Source organism: Lichenostomus cassidix, chromosome 4 (assembly GCF_008360975.1).
Source record: "Lichenostomus cassidix isolate B80296 chromosome 4, HeHo_3.0, whole genome shotgun sequence".
NCBI lineage: Eukaryota > Metazoa > Chordata > Aves > Passeriformes > Meliphagidae > Lichenostomus > Lichenostomus cassidix.
Window position 1 is genome coordinate 49,823,693 of NC_139484.1, and position 19,254 is coordinate 49,842,946.

Below are 19,254 nucleotides of genomic sequence, written 5' to 3' on the forward strand. Positions count from 1 at the left end.
TAAATCAAATATTTCAGTAACACCATTATAGAACACCAACCTTGCTCTTGCTCTGACTTAAAGATTAGGTTAGTCCTACGTAGAATTTTGGAAAGAAATGAGTTTTTAGAGATTAAAAACATGACTAAGGAATGGCAGAAATACATCTGGTTTACTATCTATACCTTCAGAATGCAAGAACTTAGTATAACAAACAAAAAGTCAAAGCCATATATTTAAAAATTTTTATGAAGAAATAATTGTTTTTCCAAATTTGACGGTAACCTAAAAGATTCCCTTACAATGACAGTTAAAAGTGAGGCAAAAAAATCTCGTAAATTCAGGAAATCTATTGCATATTTGCATGTGGTAAAACTGAAATCTTCTATGACATGCACAAGGATGAAAAACATTCATGGAGAATATAAAAGCAGAATTAATTACTAATAAATATGAAAGTAAGAAGAAGTTACCTGTGTCTGTGCATTATGCTTTAATCTGAAGAATTTGGTAGCTATTAGTACTGGGCATAGAGTAATCCATATATTATAGAATGATTCACATGAATTTGATAGAAGGAATAATTTCCAATATTTAAGATATGTAGAAATATTGTGTAGACTGAATATGGCATGTGGAAACAGTTAAAGTCCTCAGAAATCTGTGCATATCCCTCTATAATTCTTCCTACCTATATTTTCAATATCTCACTTTTCCATTTAAGAAATGTTCACTTTGATCAAGCAAGGACATGGTTATTATACTTTGCTTTAGTAAAGGGGTTGCAAAGTAGCAGAGAAATAGTGTTGTCCTGACTGATATCTCTGTCACTTGTTCATCCAGAAGTATCGTGAAAATATTCACACCTTTCAACACGAAAGAAGAGAAATTGGGCTGTTGGCTGCCGGTGATTCTGTCAAGTGAACACCTTATTTTGCCACTTTAAACGAAGTTCTTCTGAAAGATCACTTCTGCCACTCTTCCGCAAATAGCGAGACAGGAGCTGCTGTTTATCAGCCGACCTTGGAAGGGTCTTTTTCCAGCAGCAAAGCAGCTCATAGATCTGTTGTGTTAAATTATCAGGGCACTTCAGCCTAACAAGCTGAAGTACGCTCTGTCGAACAGGTAAACATAAAGCAAACAATGATGTATTATCTTCTGCAAGCTCTTCTGCAAGCCAAAACAGCAAGTCGTCCCACAGGGCCTCTGAAGGGCAAAAATTAGTGAAGTAAGAATAAATTTTTATATTTTTTTAAGGCTTTCTAAGGCTGGAGGCTCAGTGTGTAATCTCTCCAACTAAATAGGGTTTGTTTTTTACTTTGGTGGAAATCTCCCATCTCATTTCCCATGCCATTTTTGGTAACTGCACTGTGATATGAATTTAGTCAAGAGCAAATTCCACAAAAATCCATAATTTTTGGGACTGAATGAGGAAAGCTAGAAATAAAATGAAAGGGTTTTAGTAGTTACTGTAACAGATACTTCAGGTGTGCTGGAGCTTTCCATTACGAACTGAATTTCCTTTTACAGAATTATGTGCTGTTCAAGCATCCCCCCATAACATTATCTTACAAGAGATTTTTGATTTCCTGGTAAACAGATTTTTTTCCTTTGACCCTCTTTAAACACATTAACTATTTCCTTCCTGAATATAGCATTTTAATGTGTCTGTTACAGCTCAAAGCATTCTTGGCATTTGAAAAATAAATAGCAAGTATATCTGTTATTAATAAAGACATTAATTTAATGGTTGTTTTCTTACCTGATGGATCAGAAAAAAATCTTTTTGTGCTTCGTGGACGGTTGATCAATTTTTCATGCTATTAAAGAAAATGAATTGAGGAAAGAGAAATTGCTAAATGAGTAAGAGGAGAGACTTCATATGGGAGTGGATTGCAGTAAATTCATTGGGAATTTAAATCATAGCATTTAAAATTTGTTCTACCTTCACAGAAGATTTTGTCATTAGTGAAAGCCAATTAACACCATCAGCAGATATAAATCAATATACAGCTGTTAAAACAAAGAAATTAATAAAAATTCCATCAATCAAATGGATGTTTATTATCTCTTATTAAAAAGTTCATAATTTATGTAATTTTCAAAATATTTGATTAATAGCATTATGCCATGACTGATGTACAGAAACCGAGTGTATAGAAAATATATAGAAGATTTGTATCGAACCTTTGTAGATGCTACAGATTCTAATTTTGAGTATTACATTAACTTTGCCTTCCTTTCAAGGAAAAGAACAATTTTTAGGTATGCAGTAGCTGTTGTTACATCAGGTAATCATACTATATTTGTAGCTATAGTTAGTAATTTTACATGGTTCAATTTTTAATGATCATCACAAAAATTAATCAAAATTCAAAGGACAAGTTCTATTGGAAAGTACAAAGTCCTTCCTCTTTCTTCCTCTGAACATTGGAGAGAAAGAAAAAATACTTTGTCCTTTTTTACCTATGATTGAGAAAGATGAAATTCTTGTGGGCTTTAGTGTTGTTTCTCACTATATGTAGAACAAGAAATTACTTACATAAGCAATGAACACAAAAAGAGATTAGTTTGTATGAAGTAAAATTCAGATTATTTTTTGTTTAAAAGTGAAATCATCCTCTTTTAGAGCCCATGTTACTTTTGTCACACACCTTCAGTTGTATTACCTGGCTGTTTATGCACAGCTCTCCTGAGGAGATTTGCTGAAAGTTTATTTGCTGATCTTCTGGTTCTCATTTGTGAATTAAGAGCATGAAACTCTGACTGGAAAAATTATTCTCCTTTTCTTGCTGATATACTGAGCATTATGGAGCTTATCCTAATCACTTTTATGATGCGGACTTTAAATATTGTTGAATATTTGGAGTTTCTCAGATGTACTGAGATGCACAGCCATAAGGTCAATATAATCATAAGCATTACCTACTGTGAGTTAACCAAATTGTCACCAGGCCTGCACACAGACATCTGGGGAGGTGACTTCAGTGTGCACAGGAGGCACACATCATGCACTGCATGACAGTGCAAAACCCTCCTGTGCCATACTTCTCTTAACATCTTGGGGGTTGGACTAGGTGACGTTTAAGGGACCCTTCCAACCCAAGTTATTCTCTGGTTTTATAAGCTGAATCTGCCTTGTTTTGCATGCTTCTACAGCAATCGTGTCATTGGATGTGCCCCAGTCTGAAGATAGAGTAACATGGCTAAAAATACCCCCAGAATAAAGGGAATATAAAACTCTTCCAGAAGGGGGCATTGCTTTTCTTCCAAGACTCAGCTTTCTCTGGCTTTGTTTAATTATGCATTTATATTTAAACTTATTTTCATTCATTAATGAGAATTTAGCTCCTCAAAGGTATTAGATTTTCAAAGTTATTGTAGATGAACCCAATTACCCATGCATTGACTTTAATCTGAACCACTTTATGCTACTTAATGTTAAAATAGTAATAAAAATTATAAGAATTGAAAATTAGTATTGTCTAGAAAGAGTGTAATAATATACAATGCATTAGATCTAAAACATTAAATTGCCTTTAAAGATTAAGTGTCTGTGGTGAAGTGCTAAATTCACCCACGGTTCAGCTGCACTGGCATGTGGTCCTGCTGTTCTGGTTGACAGCTTAAGTAAAATACTCTTAGTAGTCAAAGCATTTTTTTCTAGTCTGGAAGGCCCTTCAATTAGCTAAGCAACTGCCTTTGTGAAGCAGGGGATAACAGGCTATTCTGCTGTTAGACAGTCATTAGGCATAAAACTTCAGCAGAATAGTAATTTCATAATGTCTGTATGTATTACAGCAATCTATTTTTGCAAAGCCTTCCCAGCCAGTAACATTAATGTGCTCTGCCAAATGGGCACATGATCAGACTCTAGCAGCATATTAAACAGGACAGACACAAAAGGAGAAATTAATCTTTTAACTCCTTAGTCCGGTTTCACATAAATACAAAATCTCTGAAATCAGTAGATGTGCACAAACATACTTGACATCAGAACCTATATCTGACTTGTGTTGACAAGTGTTTTCTGTTGCTGAGGAAATGAAAGCACCATAAATAGGAATCATTAGTGAAGATCAGGTTACTTCTGTAATAATATGGCATGTTTAATGTAAAAACTGATGTGAATGTTTGCATACAAAGTAAACACACTATTTTCACCACTGTCAGAAATATACTTGTAAGTGGATAATGCAGGCACATACATATAAAAAATGGCTTATGATCTTATAGCTAGTGCCTTCTTTCCAAGAGAAATTTAGATGGGAATTTTACTGTAATGAGTGAAAATGTAGTAGTCAGAATGGTCACCTTAAAAAGACTCCATCTGTCTATGTCAAACCAAAATCAGGAATTCTGGATGCTTCTAACTATCAACTAGAAAAAAAAAAATTGAGAAAATTTGTTTTCTCTCAAATAACACTGAGTGTTTTTGAACTCATGTATATTAAAATTAATTAATTAATATGCTTAAATGAAACTATATATATGAACTCAATAAGCAGTAGGAATAAAAAGTCTTTGCATTTACTACTATCAGGAATTTTATTCCCAAACCATGAAAGTCTCCCCCAGCATCCTGGCAGCAAGTAAGGACACCTTAGTAACACTACAACTTAAAGTCAAGTAGTTCCCAATTAAGACATGAGAGCCTTACTATGTCAGCTGGAATCCTTCAAGCCACTGTGTGTGAGAAATATTGTAAAATACTCCACATTACCAACAGGTCAGATGTGAACACTGATAGATATGTTTTCATATCCTTCCAAGGTTTGTGGCAGCTCAATTGCTGCTACTACTGCAGTAGTGTACATGTGATAGAAACTAGTAAAATTGAAGGACAATTGCTAGAGTCAATGTCTATGCAGCTGAATGTGTGGACAGTGTCAACCTTGGTTCACATTGTATGAACATTAACGTTACGTTAATGAAGTGGTAAATAGCAGTTGCATTTGAGTAGGGTAGTTTGTATAATTAGCGCATTACATTTCTTCCTAACTGCATTTTCCTGTCAAATCTTAACTGTTTCCTCTTCTTTCTTTTATTCATTAGAAAGCCCACTGAAATGTGAAGAAATCTTTGATTCAAATATATTGATTAGATCAAGTATAGTAAAAACAGAATTAAAATTCTCATGTTAATTTTTACTGACAGTGCTTTCATCACTTCTAATAATTTTAGAACACATCATAAAACATGGTAAGTAATTAGAATTTCATTTTCATTGCTCTGGCATTTAATTGGATTTTTATGTTTAACATATGGTTCTGTTTCTCTTCCATTCAATTCTTTTTCTAGCTGAAACACATATTTAATTGCTGCAAATATCCTGTGAAAATGAGTTCACCATTTGATTATTTCTGAATGTAAAAAGTAGGTTCTTTCCTATCACTGGTTACACCTGTGTCTTATAAATATCATTATTTTTATCTTTTGTGAAAGGGGATATATTAATTCCTTTTTAAGTTGCTCCATAATATTAATAAGTATATACAATATTTCAACTTCTATTTAAGCTGCCTGAAGTGTTGAGATCAATGCATTGTCTATCTAGAACCAGTCCATGCTTCTGATCACCTATTTTCTTTCCTCTTTCTGTGACCAGAACTGCAGTGTGCAGTCATGATGTGAATGCTTAATAATGCCTCATAATGTCTCCCAGATCCATGGCATAATCTTGTTTTCAGGTTTGTTCTCTTAAGAATTTGGAACATTCTGCTTACCTCTTTATTTACAACTAAATGCTCTGAAAATCCACAGAAATTGTAAGAAAAAATTTGGAACTTTTCCTTTTTGAGTAGTAATAGGTAATTTAAAATCTCCCAGTACAAAATTAGATGTGTACTTCCACTGCAACAAAATACTTACTGACATCTAATTATCCAGTTTATTTTTTTAGTGACTCAGTATCATATTATGTGACACTTACAGACAACTTTAGTACTCTCACTATTTTGTAGATCTTCAGACATTTCACTTAATTATTTGAAAGTTTCTGATGAATATATTAGTATTGATCTGTATGAGACTTTGCTAGTAAACATCTTTCTTTGAGAAAACCAACCACGTTTTACTAGTCTCTTTTTCTTCCTCTCTTTCAGCTAGGAAATATTCTTGTCCATAAAATTTCCCCAAGCTTATTCAGCATGGAATTCAAGATTTACTTGGCTGGGAGAAGGTATGAAGAGAAAAAGAGTTAACAAAATTCAAACTTTTTGTTAACAGTACTCGATAGTGGTGGGGATAGAATTTTCATTTGCCTTGTGTGTTTATATACCAATAATATGGTGTGCTGTATTTATGTTACTAATTATTCAGTAGGGTCAAATAATTTACTTCACTGAGTTCTCATAATTCATAAAAAAAACCAATGTCAGTAACTAAATAAAGGAATATTTCTTCACTATTGAAAATTGACTTTAGACATTATCAGTTTTAAATTATTCCACTGGATGGTTAGAAGTTAGGAAAAAATGTAGGATGATTCACCAACTATAGTAAAGTATAACATTTTGTGTACTAATATGACTCAAAACATAAGGGAAATGTTATTTTTTGAGGCCATTATTCATTGTACAGATTAGTGTTTTAATCTGTGTAAGACAGAAAATACAACATAATGAAAAAGTTATCAATGTGCAAATATTTTTAAGCACTTTACCACTTTCTGGATATAGTATTTACACTTAGTGAAGATTTTGAATCCTTTGAAATACACTTAAAATATATTTAAAAGAAGCAAAAGCAAAATTATTTGCAAGATGCTTCAACACTGATTTTCTGAAGTGATATAATAATTCTGTTCCTCTAAGCAGGCTTTTTGGCATCAAACTTGGGTCCTCTTTGCTGGAACTGATTCAGTTGAAAGTAAAGCCACTGCTCAAAAAGATGCAGAATAAATATTGCCAAGGGTTATCACCATTCCTGAAGTTTGAATTTAGCTCTAATTTTCCAGCAATGACCATGTTATATGTGTCCTTCTTTAATTTCCATTTAAATGAGTAGACTGAGGGTGATACTGTGTGCCACATGTATTATATATTCTCACACACTGGTACAGATTTCAAGTTCTCAGCCACCCCATGAAAGAGGAAACACAGCCTTAAATCTAGTAGCAGGAAAAGGCAAGTCAGAAATACTTGTTTAGAAAAGTCCAAATGCATCATTTAAGGACTAACGCGTGTTGCACTAGACTGTATATGCAAACACAAAATCTAAGACACTTGATATTTACAAATGCAGTTCAATCCTTTAAATTTTATTTTTCAGTAAGATTAAATAAACTGGAAAAAGGGGATGGAAGCAAGCCAGGTGGGTGGAAGAAAACTAACTGATGCCTAGGGTGTGCTACAGATATTTTTTTCAATTATAATTTTTTTAATCACCCCCCTTGACTTCAAGAGTTTGTAATTCCCTCTCTGTGAACTGCGCATGGAATGCTAACTCTTCAGATAAATGAAAAAAGTGTGTTTTAAATGGAGCTTTTCACTGCAAGAGAGTTCCTCTTAAAATTGTCTGCAGTTAGCTCTTCTTAGCAGGTGATAGCTTAAAGAAGAATGAAGTAAATTAAATTCAAAAAGAGAGACATGCTACTGTTTGTGGCCAGAGATTTAGACCACGTGTACATATTTTGATATTAAAATGTATGAAACTTTGATTATAGTAGCTTAGTGGCAGTATTTTGTGCCATATAGGGTGTAGGTACATAGGCTCTTTGAAACGTTTTCAATGAGATTTCATTGCAGGAATATTAAAGATTAATTTATGTAGCACTAGCTCTCACCAGAGATGAGGATAATTGCCTGCATAGCTGTACTGCAGAGGCTAATCAGGAATAATAGGATAATCAGGTGATAGGTAGAAGACAGGTTACACAAACCATTTAATGATCCTAAAATTTGCAATTCTGTGCTCCCAAGACAGTGGAACAAGAATGATATAACTGAAACTTAAGTAATAACTTCACAGTCCCATAGCAGCTGGGGAGAGTAGATGGGTGAAAATATTCACTAGAAATTTTTCCATGCTTATACTTGGATATGGGTCCCTCCCTACAGCTAAGAGAAATTCTGAGAATGCTTGTACATTGATGTTGGATCAGAACTCCATCAGTGAGTCCTGTGTGTATCTGTAAATCAAAATTCATACCAAGATCCTTGTCCTAATAAATATATGGTACAGGAAAAAAGGGAAATATCTCTAATATTATCAAGTCAGAAACTCACCTTTGGTAATGTTAATGCTAATTTGCACAGTGGAGACTGGTGTTGATATTCATCATATGGTAAGGTTTGCTCCCATTTCTTTGTTATCATCTCTCTGGTAATTTTATAAAACACTGCTGTTCCTTTGTAATGAGGTGAACTGTGGTTACCAAATTCATCCACTTCTTTAATTTGGAGCTCCAGCCTGGGCTTTCTTTGTGAATGAAAAATCAGTCTGTAGACTTTCCCAAAATCTTCTCCATTCTCTGCAGTGCATACAATAAAATTTTAAAAAATATATTTTTTGCACTGTATTCAAATGTGCAGCATCTAAAATAATTCATTAGAATGAGTCGAATAAAGGTAATCACGTAACATAGTTGTCCTTTTTCATTATTATTGGTTCCTTGATTGTCCTTTACCATTATTATTACTTTATTGAGCATCAGAGCCTGCTTCACTAGTAGAAACATCCTCATATTTAGCTTAGCCTTTTAATAGCTGGTTTAAGGAATAAGTGCTGAAGGCAGTGCTACAAGTTGAAACGCAAGGAGCACAAAAGAAGGTATGTACATAACACAGAGAAGAACAAAAATAAAAGGCTGTTGTGAAGGAATTAGAAGTATATGCCTTCTGTTTAGTCAGGATGGATGCCCACCTGTAACAACAAAATGAATGGAGGCAGAGAGGTAGATGCATTTTTAGGATTTCTAATTCCATTCATTTGGTATCTCTATATACACTATCCTTTGTGTATATCAGCAGGCATTTCTCAGGGGCTGGAGACTTTTCTTTTTGAAGAATATTCCTTTCTTTAGGGCACTTTGCAATGGGAGAGTTTATGTACAAAATGTTCAGAGGGCCAAATACATATTTATATATTCATTGTAAAACTGACAGAATAGACTGTGTAATTTTGGGTGAAAATCTTTCTGAGGCTTCCTATCTCTTTCCCCTTTAAGAAATTCTCTGAATGATGGCAGCCACTGCATGGAATTTTCTAGGCTACTAATGGAAATGGCATAACTCTCTCTCCCATCACCTCAATTCATAGAGCAGCTCACAACAGGCAACATTTTGCCCTGGGTTTCTTGCTCACTCTAGGTGAATTTGCACAGATAAAATAGCAGACAGAAACCTGTCCTTTTGAAATAATTCATAAAATGCTATGTGTTTCTGAGGGACCAGGTTTCACAGAATGGCAGTGGTTTAAGAGATCCCTAAAAATGATCTTGTCCAACTCTCCTGCTCAAAGCAGGATCAGCTAGAGCCCATTGCTCAGGAGCTTGTTCGTGTAGTACATTTCAATTGGAGCAGTTTCCCATTAAGTTCCACGTTCCTTTCTTTGACAAGAAATAAAACTCTGAATTAACTAAATGTACTGTGACTAACCGCAATCTACCAGTGTTCCTGTAAAACATTGTTTAATAGCTGAGGTAATTGATAATGTTCGTACAGATGCATGAATTAATTGCCTTACCTGAAGCAGAAATATTTCCTCTAAATCTAAAATGAATCTGTTCTCCTTCTCGTAGTGGAAACTGCTGAGTAGGTTCTGGGGGACCAAAATAACCCTCCTCATGGAGATTTTGAAGTTCATTGGTCAATTCTTTGGATGCAGACAGCAAAACTACTATTTTATATGGGTTTTCTCTTTTCTGATACAGTATTACGTTAGTCATTGTGCTACAAAGAGCTTCTTCCAGAGCCTGAGCAAAGGGGACAAGATACGTGTTTTCCAAAAGGAATGACAGGCGAATGATCACAAAGCTGTATTAATAAAAAATAAATTAAAAAAGAAAATTAAGTTAAACAAGCTTTATCTTAAGTAATTTTATCAACCGCTAATAGTTTCTTTTTAAAAATAATATGGGGCTCAGTCTCCAAGGGACATTTTGCTACCTTTTTTTTCATCCTTGTTTCCAACACATAAAAAGGTGTAAATTTGCTTGCTTCTGTAGTGTCAAATATGTTGACTTTGTATGCAAGATTTCAAATATATATGAAAGGAAGAGAATATTTCCTAAAAAGAATTTCTAAAAAAATATGATTTTGTATTTAGTAAGCTAAATCACATTTTCCAATTAAGACTGATATTTCCTGTTTTAAGTTCTCCATGTACTACATTGTGTACATTCTATAAGTGAAAAAGCTGCAGGTTATTTGTAATTATGAGCAATAAATATAAAAGATCTTACACTTTAATGTGGAAGAAACAGCAAGTTAATGGTTAAAAATGGATGATTTATTAACAATACTAATTTCCACTGATTTGTAAACATGTAAGTAAATATTTCAAGAAATAAAATCTTATTAAATTATTCATACATTACCTTTCTAAATGCTTGTTTAGTTCAAATGATACAAGCCCATTCTGTGAATTCTGGATAATAATATCATCAAACACCTTCCACCCCTCTTCTTTGTTTCCATGACCTAATAATTTCAAAGTATCATTGAGATTCTCCCCACTTTTTCTCACAGCAGTCACAGCCCTGGAAAGCCAAGCAATTATAGGAAAAAATAGCATAAAAAATACCTCTTCAGAAAGAGTAAGCTTATGTTTGTAGCTGTTTTCCCTTCTGCTTTCTTTGATGACTTTTTCTGGTTTATCCACCTTGCTTAAAATCTGTATCTGGAACTATACTCCAGGGTATGTGAATGATATTAAGAGATATATTTTTCAATTCTCCGGAAACAGCTGGAATTTAGAGATTTTATGTATTTATTTTTAGGAGTCCCCATGTTTTAATGATTTTTTCAAGACATGCCAAAAAGCCTATGTTTTAGAAATTTTCTACTTTGGAAAAATCTGGGCCTTTTTTTGTCTAGTGCATAAAACTGGCCTACTATAAACCATTGTGCCATGCATTTTTATTCAGGCAACCATTGGAATGTGTAGAAGTAGAGATCAGAAAATTCAAAAGTCAGATTCAAATAAGCTAGGTGTGTGATGAATACAGCAGCTTTAAGACATGTCTGTTCTTTGTGTTCAGTGTTTGACTTTGTTGAAAATGCCTGAATATTTCTTGCTGAAAAAACCTCACACAGTCTTCATTCTGACTCCTGCTAGAAATGAAGTGGTCAGCATATTTAAAGAATGTACACCAAATAGTGTATTAATTTTTCTGGTGAAACTATAGCAGGAGAATTTTTGGGGGTTTGCTCTGGTGTTTCTAACAATGCTCTTAATTATTACAGTCTATTTTAAAGAACAAACACATTTTTAATGCAAGAAATTATTAACCAACAATGGCTAAAATTAATTGATTTTGATGTTTTAAAAAAATGATGAATTTTTAGTGAGGTTCTTACCGAGGATAGTATGCTGCAGCAACCCTCTTTACTGTGGCACTGATGGCTCTTGCATGTTCTGTCTCATCTCCTTTCCTCTTTTTTTCTGGGTTTGGAGGACAGGGTAGAGTAATTGTGACTGAGCTGTTAAAAGGCTGGGCTGAAGGATGCTGGACATGAACCAGTGCACTAGTAGATATCACTGAGTGATACATATCATGTCTTGCTTTCAATGCTGAAACTAATGATGGCTCGATTGGCTGAATCTAAATATATAAAGAAATTGTACAATCAGCTTTCAAATACATACATCTTCCATTACATGCCTGGTTTTTACAAATTGATTTACCTTTTTGAGTTGGATAGGCTATCATAGAAGAATCAGACTCTCTTTGACCCAAGAACAATCTTACCCAATATCAGCACTTTATACAATGCACAGAAAAATGCTTGAAAGTCATAAAAACCTGGAACTTTCATTGACTAAAATATTGTATTTTTTGTTCCTGATCTGAGTTCAAGTTTTGAAACTCATGAGATTCCTCAGATTTTGAAAAATTTCTGAGATTTTTCTAATCCCTATTTTTTCACAATTTTAGTTTCTCCAAACTTTCAAATTAAGATTTCTATGGGGAAAGGGAGAAACATATTATCACTGAAGAAAAATTTGAGACTATTCTCAGCCTAAGATTAAAACATGATAAAACCTTTTGTTGCACTTGCTGGCACCGAGAATGAAGGTCAGGTGAGAAAAATTGTTCCATTAGCTTGACCACTGGGCCAAGCAGTTAAAGTTTTGAGTTGACACATCTTTATTGAAAGCCACTTTATTTTCTGAACTATATCCAAAAAAGGTAGATAGATCTTCTTTCTAGCTAAAGATATCCCTAACATGTGGTTTTAACAAAGCTGACAGGAAATCTGCTTGTACAGGATGTGAAGCTGAAACCACTTTTCATAGATTTCTGATATTGGAACAGATTGCACTTTGACATCATTGTCATTCTCACTTCAGAACTGATCAGATAACAGGCTTATGGAACAAGTATCACGTAGCTCAGACTTACCTGTAATTGAATAGGTGCTGGAGAACTGAATGCTTCTGGATGGTAACAGAATGAGATTCTAGAATCCACGCTCAGCTTTTGTAAGAGTCCTGCCTTTGGAACAGTAAATGTTTCTTTCTTCAAGCATGACAACACAGAAAAAACACCCAGATGATAAATTTTCACTTCTGCAAAGCTCTCCTGAATAAAGAGAATGTGAGGTTAGAGTATTGGAGAGAAAGGAAGCTGTGTTTCACAGTGAATAAGCATTTTGAGAAGGCAACATTCTTTATAGAGCAAAGTATGAAATGAAAATAAATTTAATATTATTGCCACCTGCATGCCCAAGTACCTGGTGATCTCTAGTGATCATGTGATGTCATTAATACTCCAGTGTATGACTGGGCTGAAATGAAATAAACTTGTAAACTGGGTGATGAATCTGGTCCAATGCAACACTGCTGCATTTACAAAAGAGAACAATCCTGTGTTCCTTAAATATGGAATTTGTACTTATGTACATGGAATTGTGTTGCTTTTCTGTGATCTAAAAGCACAGTAGTTACCCCAATATTTTGCTTTTATTAAATAATGCAACACATTGCACTTATTTACAAAAATCATTAACCTTTACTCAATCATTAGTATTGTAGGATCAAGCATTTGTTTAACATCATAAGTGAAAAAAAGAATGTCATTAAATACTAGTTTTCAAATAGAATTAGTGCTTGAGAAAGTAGGAAGAAAAGTTCTGTTTAACCACAGACAGTGGGCAATGTGATTTAATAATGACAACTTTACTTTTATAACTCCAGATGGACTTAACTGGGAAATGATGCTTTTATGATGCTTTGATGAGAGCTACCCACCTTATGATTTCCTTGGTGTCCTTGCAAAGAAATAGGAGTTAAGTAGTTTGACTGAAAGTTTCCATCAGTCACCTTCACCATAATCTCTCGATAATTTCCTCTGAAGCATGATGTAAATGGGATTGCAATGTTGATGGGGAAAAGTAGTTTCTCATAATCGTGGCATTCAACGCTGATGACATTGCTGACCAGCTCCTCAGAATCCTCCACAACCAAGGAACTAGTTTCATTGAGTATATTACACTTCAGATTCTCCAGAACTGTTGCTGGGGCTTTAATAAAACAAGCTATTTCATGTTTATTTTTGCCACTGTCTTTGACGAGAAATCTAGAAAAAAGGATATTCTTTGTATTTTGAGTGGGGTAGTGTCCTGTATTTTTAATTAAATACTTAAATATAATGACATGCTATAGTGAAGTATAATAAGATCATTCAGTAAAATATGTTTTTGAAGAAATAAGAAAATAATAAAAATTTTCATGTTTAGCCTGTTTCACAACAACTTATTAATTACTGTAAAACGGATGGAGTCCTTTCCTAGTAATTTCCAGCAATCTGGGGATTATTGACTCTACTGGTTGTGACTCAGTCCCCCTCTGGCATAAAAAAAATAAATATGCAAATAGAAACTTAGAGTTTATTTTAGACCAAAGGGACCGATCTTTATTGTGCATGTTTAAATTGTAAACTGCTGTTATGTGTGTGGTCAGCAGCTGCTCAGTGCCTGTATATTGAGTTTCTACACCCACACATGTTTGTAAGTTTATAAGTAATAATTATGTACATTTATTCCTAAAAAAAGGAAGAGTATATGCTTACTCTTTGTTCATCCAGTATCTAGATTTTTTTACTTCTTCTGAATCACTCACAGAAGGATGCACAGCAGTAAGATCATAGGTTTGTGCTGAAGATGTGAAGGTATTTTGGTCATTTCTAGAATTTGTTTCCATTTTACTGTCTTCTATTTTCTCTGTCATGTCACCTCCATGAAGTTTATCCTTTCCTTTGCACTCTTTTATCTCTGTAACAGAGACCATCAGTAGTTTCTGTTCACCATCTTCCTCTTTCATTGGAGATTCTCTGCTAGCATCCTGTTCTTGAGCAGATTTATTTTCAGCTAATGATGCGACTTTTCCCACAGTTTTAATTTCACTCACGTGGGTTTGATTAACATTTTGACTTTCTGTCTTGTCCAGGGAAAGAGTTCCTTGGAGTTGCTGACTGGGACTGGAAGATGCTTGCACAGAGTCTGTTGCTTCTCCTTCCAAACAATGCACATCTGTTTCTCTAGAAGCATTCGGACCATTCTGTTTCTGAGGATCACCATCTTGTCTACAGGTTGCAGCATAAAGTTTATTTTCTGCCTCTTGAAGGTGTGAGACTGTATTTATCAAATAATCCTTCACTTTCTGCAGATAATCGATAATTTCATTGTACTCTGAGGGAAAAAATAAATAACCAATTAAATTTTGCTATGAAAGCTAGACGAAAATGTGAAAAATATTATGCATATACTTACTGAATGCCACATAATCCCATAGGTCCATTCAATACATGAACCACACGCTCCCAGCTTCCATTTAATCTCTATGGATTCTCTAATCTCATATGGCAACTCTAATGAACACCTTTCTGATTATCAAACACCAACTAAATTCTTAATGACAATCAATCCAAAGCATGGAATTGATAAATAATATTCAAATCAATTTGGGAAGATCTTTAAAACTAAGCCTTAATTATATATATTTCCTAAAATCCTGAGATTGTAATGAGTGGGTCTCTAACAAAGCTGTTACACATGGACCTTATTTTAAACTCACTCCTTAGCAACTCTGATTTTTTGCTGTGAAGAGTAGATGATAACACAAAACCAATAGCCCACATATAATACTGAAGCTCAGCAATTTGTAATATCCAGTTGCAGGAATGGTGAGGGTTGCCCTTGCATATAACTAAAATCACTTTGTGAAGAAGAATGCACAAAAACCACACAATCACTGTGCACCATTCATGTAAGATTTTAATTTAACTTATTTTTTTTATGATCCCTATTTTTTCTTCTCCTATGCCTTCTCTTAGAAATCACTCCAGATATTGTCTCCAAGGATTTCAGATGTATTACATAGAGCTCTTCCCTCATCTAATGCTTTCAAACTCTATAACTGGAGTCATGTCTTCCTTAGTGAGATATATTGCAAACCTTGGGAAATTTCTTACTTATTTCTGTTTCTTGCATGAGCTCCTGGAAAATTTTGGTTTGCAGGTTAAATCTAGTGGAAGTCAATCCAAATAAGTAAATAGTACAACACAGTATGGTGTGCACTCCACTTACAATGGACAGAATAACACAAGGGAAGGAAAACAGAAAGGGCTGATACAAGACATGCAGGAAGATATTGACTTACATTCTACTTTTTTAACAATTTTGTGTGAAGTAAATCAATACCTCAAGGTTGTCAACTTGGAAAATAATTTTATTAAGAATGTTATCACATATCAATGAGCGATATCATGTGATCTAGATAGGCCTCTCATCTCTATTTACATTAATTTAAACGTACAAAGAGTACAGTTCAAAATAGCTTTTTTTCTCATTTAACTTGTCCTAAAAATTATTCCTTTTTAATAATTCCACAGCCCAAAATCAATTGTTATTAGATTTTGACTAAAAGGGGAGGGGGAGGGTGGGCAGGGGTAGAGAAGAAATAAAGAACAAAACAGGCAAATACATTTTTAAAATACTTTTTATACTGGTATTTTAAAGAAAAATATTATTTTACTGTTTTTCCGGAGACAGTTTTACAATAGTGAAGATATTTTAAACAGTTCAACAGGGCTGAGAAATAAAACAAAAGGATTGGATATAACAGGGCTTTTTGTGCAGAAGAGGTTGTAAAAGATCACTTACCAGTTTCACTGTAAGGCAAAGTTCAAGCTTAGGCAAAACTACCAAAATTTACATTTCCTCCCTGAATTTTGCATCTTCTAAACAAAACAAAAAAAACTTCAAACAAATTTTACAGGTCTTTAAACTTCCCTAAAATCAAATTTGAAGATAACAGGGTAATTCAAAACAATGGCGTTTTCTTATGCTGTAAATGTGACTTTTCTAATAGGGGCAAGAAAAGATATGGCCTTGTAACTGAGCCCCGTCCAATTGTGTCCCACAGAAAGATACTTTTTGCATTGAGTTACAAGGTTAACCTTTAAATAAGTCTTCTCTTGTGTTTTTCCCTCCCCCATCACTTTACTAACACTTTACTTTCTGTGCTTTTTCTGGTGTTTGATAACACAGCTTTAGGATGCAGAGATAGTTTATATGCAACTGTCTCCAACCCTCTTCGCTGACTGTTTTAAGGGAATTTGTCAGATGAGGAATAGTAGCTTTTTGGAAGAAAAATAATTATTGGAAACCTAATACAAAAAGAATTTTAAAAAAATTTCATAAACCACGGGGTCAACAGGAAAGTTAGCTTGCTTGGAGCCTAGAAGGAGGCTTTGTAAACAAAAATGTTTTGTTATTATTACAGTCTCTATAAAACTGTGGGTCAAAAACTCAGAAACACAAGCACAGCTAAACATTTCTGTTCAGAGAAAAAGGAAGAGGAGGTACTGCAGGCGTGGGACAGAGATTCCCTTGCAGCCCATGGGAGACCAGACTGGAGCAGGTATCTTGTGGCCTGGAGAGGACCCCATGCCAGAAAAAGTAGACATTCCCTGAAGGAACTGCAGGCTGTTTAGAATCCAGTTTTTCCTGACAGGAACGGCAGACCAAGGGAAGGACCCATGGTGGAGCATGGAAAAGAGCGAGCAGGAAGTAGTGTAGAAGGAGCTGTTATGGACTGAATGCTGCCTCCATTCACCCTGCACTCCTCAGGAAGGGGAAGAGGTAAAGGAGTTGGGAGCGAATTTGAGGGACGAAAAAAGAATGGATGGAGGAAAGGCCTTGTTTCAATTTTTTACCTTTGCTTCTCACTGTCCAAATATATTTAAATTGACAATAAATTAAATTAACTTTTTTCCCTAAGTTGACTCTATTTCACCCATGATGGTAATTTTTAAGGGATTTTCCTGTCTTTATATCAACCCAGGACTTTTTCCATCTTATTTTCTTTCCTTTTCCTGTTGAGCAGGGTTTAGTAATTTGCTGAGTATCTCATGTCTGGCCACGGTAAACCCACCAAAGTATAGCATACATAAAACTTTGAACCATTCTGTTTAGTTGAGTTTACTTTTATAGTTTTTTTGGTCACATAATGAGAATTATGAGTCTCATATTGAATCTCATGAATAGACTCAAAACAAGTGTGATACAACTGTGGGAATATGAATTAATTTGATCTAATGGATGACAAGTACTGAGATACTAACAAATGAAAATTAATGTTCCCCAGCATCACCAGATAGCAGAACTCAGCATCTAATATACCCAGTCCATCTGCTAACAGCTAAGTTCTTCCATACTTGCCTGGACTTCCCGTCAATTCCTTGTGTTTATCATGGAGAGCACTCAGCAAATGGCAGGTGTCTTGAATAATTTCTGTAATGCTCTCCAGCTGCTGGCTGAGAGATCTGCTCAGCTCTTTTGCTAAAGAGATTAGTCCAAGCACATACTCCTCTATGCCTTCTTTATCCAGATCAGTTTTCAGAAGTACATCTCTTGCTAGCAAGTTCAGGTAACAGATTTTTCCCAGGACTTGTCCTGGTTTCCCTGCAGGTGTAATATTACTTTCAGCCATATCCATTATATGTTCAGAATACGCTAATATAATTTTTTTTTTCTGCTAAAACACTTCCATAAATTGTTGTTCTTGGTTCAGGCTACCACACTCTTTAGCATTTCTAAACTAAATAGAAATTTTAGAAGTACTCTATTCCACAAAGCAAACTCTAACTGAGAAACTCTGAGTTGATGTTGACTATTAAAAAGTTACTAGGTGACAGAAGGGTGTGGCTGTTCTGTAACTACGGGCAAGGATTGCTAGGAGATACCAATGTACACCATGAACCTTTAGGGGAGGTTGTGTAACTCAGTTATGTATCAGTGACTTGAAATTTCAGGATATCTCAGCAATTTCTTACTTCACTGGCTATAAATGATCAGTATGTGTGAAATCAAGCTAATTGGATATTCATAATTATATACTCACCAACAATAGAAAGTGTTTTCACCGTAAGATGATATTAAATGCTGTTGGTCATTTGACATTGTTTTCTGACAATTGTATTTTATTTGTTGCTTACAGACATCAAATAGGTGGGACAGGCCCAAGCTGCCCTGAAGTGTGGATGAGGTATTTGAACTATATGGATGCTTCAGCAGTACATGGGAGGATACGCCTCAAAGCCTCATTAGCAGAGTTCAGTACAGGGCTATATCTGAGGTATCACACCAAAATATTTTATAATTTAAGAAATTTACTGCAGAGATTGTTGGTATTGTGGCTTTCCTACTAAACATTCTTTTTCATGGCCCATTGTAAATATAATGAACAAAACTTTAAATAGTAATTAAAACAAGATTGAGATATGAAAACACACTGAAACTTGCATCTTAGCATTGCATGAACTAATAAGGTAATGTCAGCAAAATGTTTTGAAGATGTAAAGCACTATATAAATGCTAAAATAGCAATGAAAGATGGAAAATGGCTTTAATAAAATCTATGAGAAAGAACTATCTGTAATTCAAAAGGAAAGTTACTTTTGACTCAGTATAGTGTTCTTGATCACACTGAAAATACAGCACAGCTAAAATAAAGGTGTGTGAATCATTAGCGTACTTGCTATTTCTGACGGTTCAGTATCTCCACTTTTCCGAGATTATTCCAAGTAAAAAGGGAAGCCCAGAGAAA

General features: G+C 34.5%; 1 protein-coding gene across 1 annotated transcript; it reads right to left on the minus strand.

Annotated features, from left to right (window-relative positions):
• Positions 1 to 210: 210 nt before the first annotated feature.
• DTHD1 (death domain containing 1) lies at positions 211 to 18,302 on the minus strand. The gene is made up of 10 exons (XM_085059181.1): positions 17,868 to 18,302; positions 14,216 to 14,834; positions 13,396 to 13,723; positions 12,548 to 12,727; positions 11,502 to 11,746; positions 10,520 to 10,681; positions 9,667 to 9,956; positions 8,208 to 8,452; positions 1,742 to 1,799; positions 211 to 1,185 (listed from the first exon to the last, which is right to left on the minus strand). Exons 1-10 carry the CDS (start codon positions 18,142 to 18,144, stop codon positions 896 to 898), a joined length of 2,694 nt encoding a protein of 897 aa, XP_084915307.1. The 5' UTR covers positions 18,145 to 18,302; the 3' UTR covers positions 211 to 895.
• Between the last annotated feature and the right edge of the window lie 952 nt (positions 18,303 to 19,254).

Excerpts from the sequence above, each read along its gene's own strand:
- DTHD1 (XM_085059181.1), bottom strand. The coding sequence starts at position 18,144 with ATGGATATGGCTGAAAGTAATATTACACCTGCAGGGAAACCAGGACAA. Across the intron at positions 13,724-14,215 it reads AGATACTGGATGAACAAAGA|ATTTCTCGTCAAAGACAGTG; the intron begins GTAAGCATATAC and ends CCTTTTTTCTAG. Across the intron at positions 11,747-12,547 it reads CAGCACCTATTCAATTACAG|ATTCAGCCAATCGAGCCATC; the intron begins GTAAGTCTGAGC and ends TTATATATTTAG.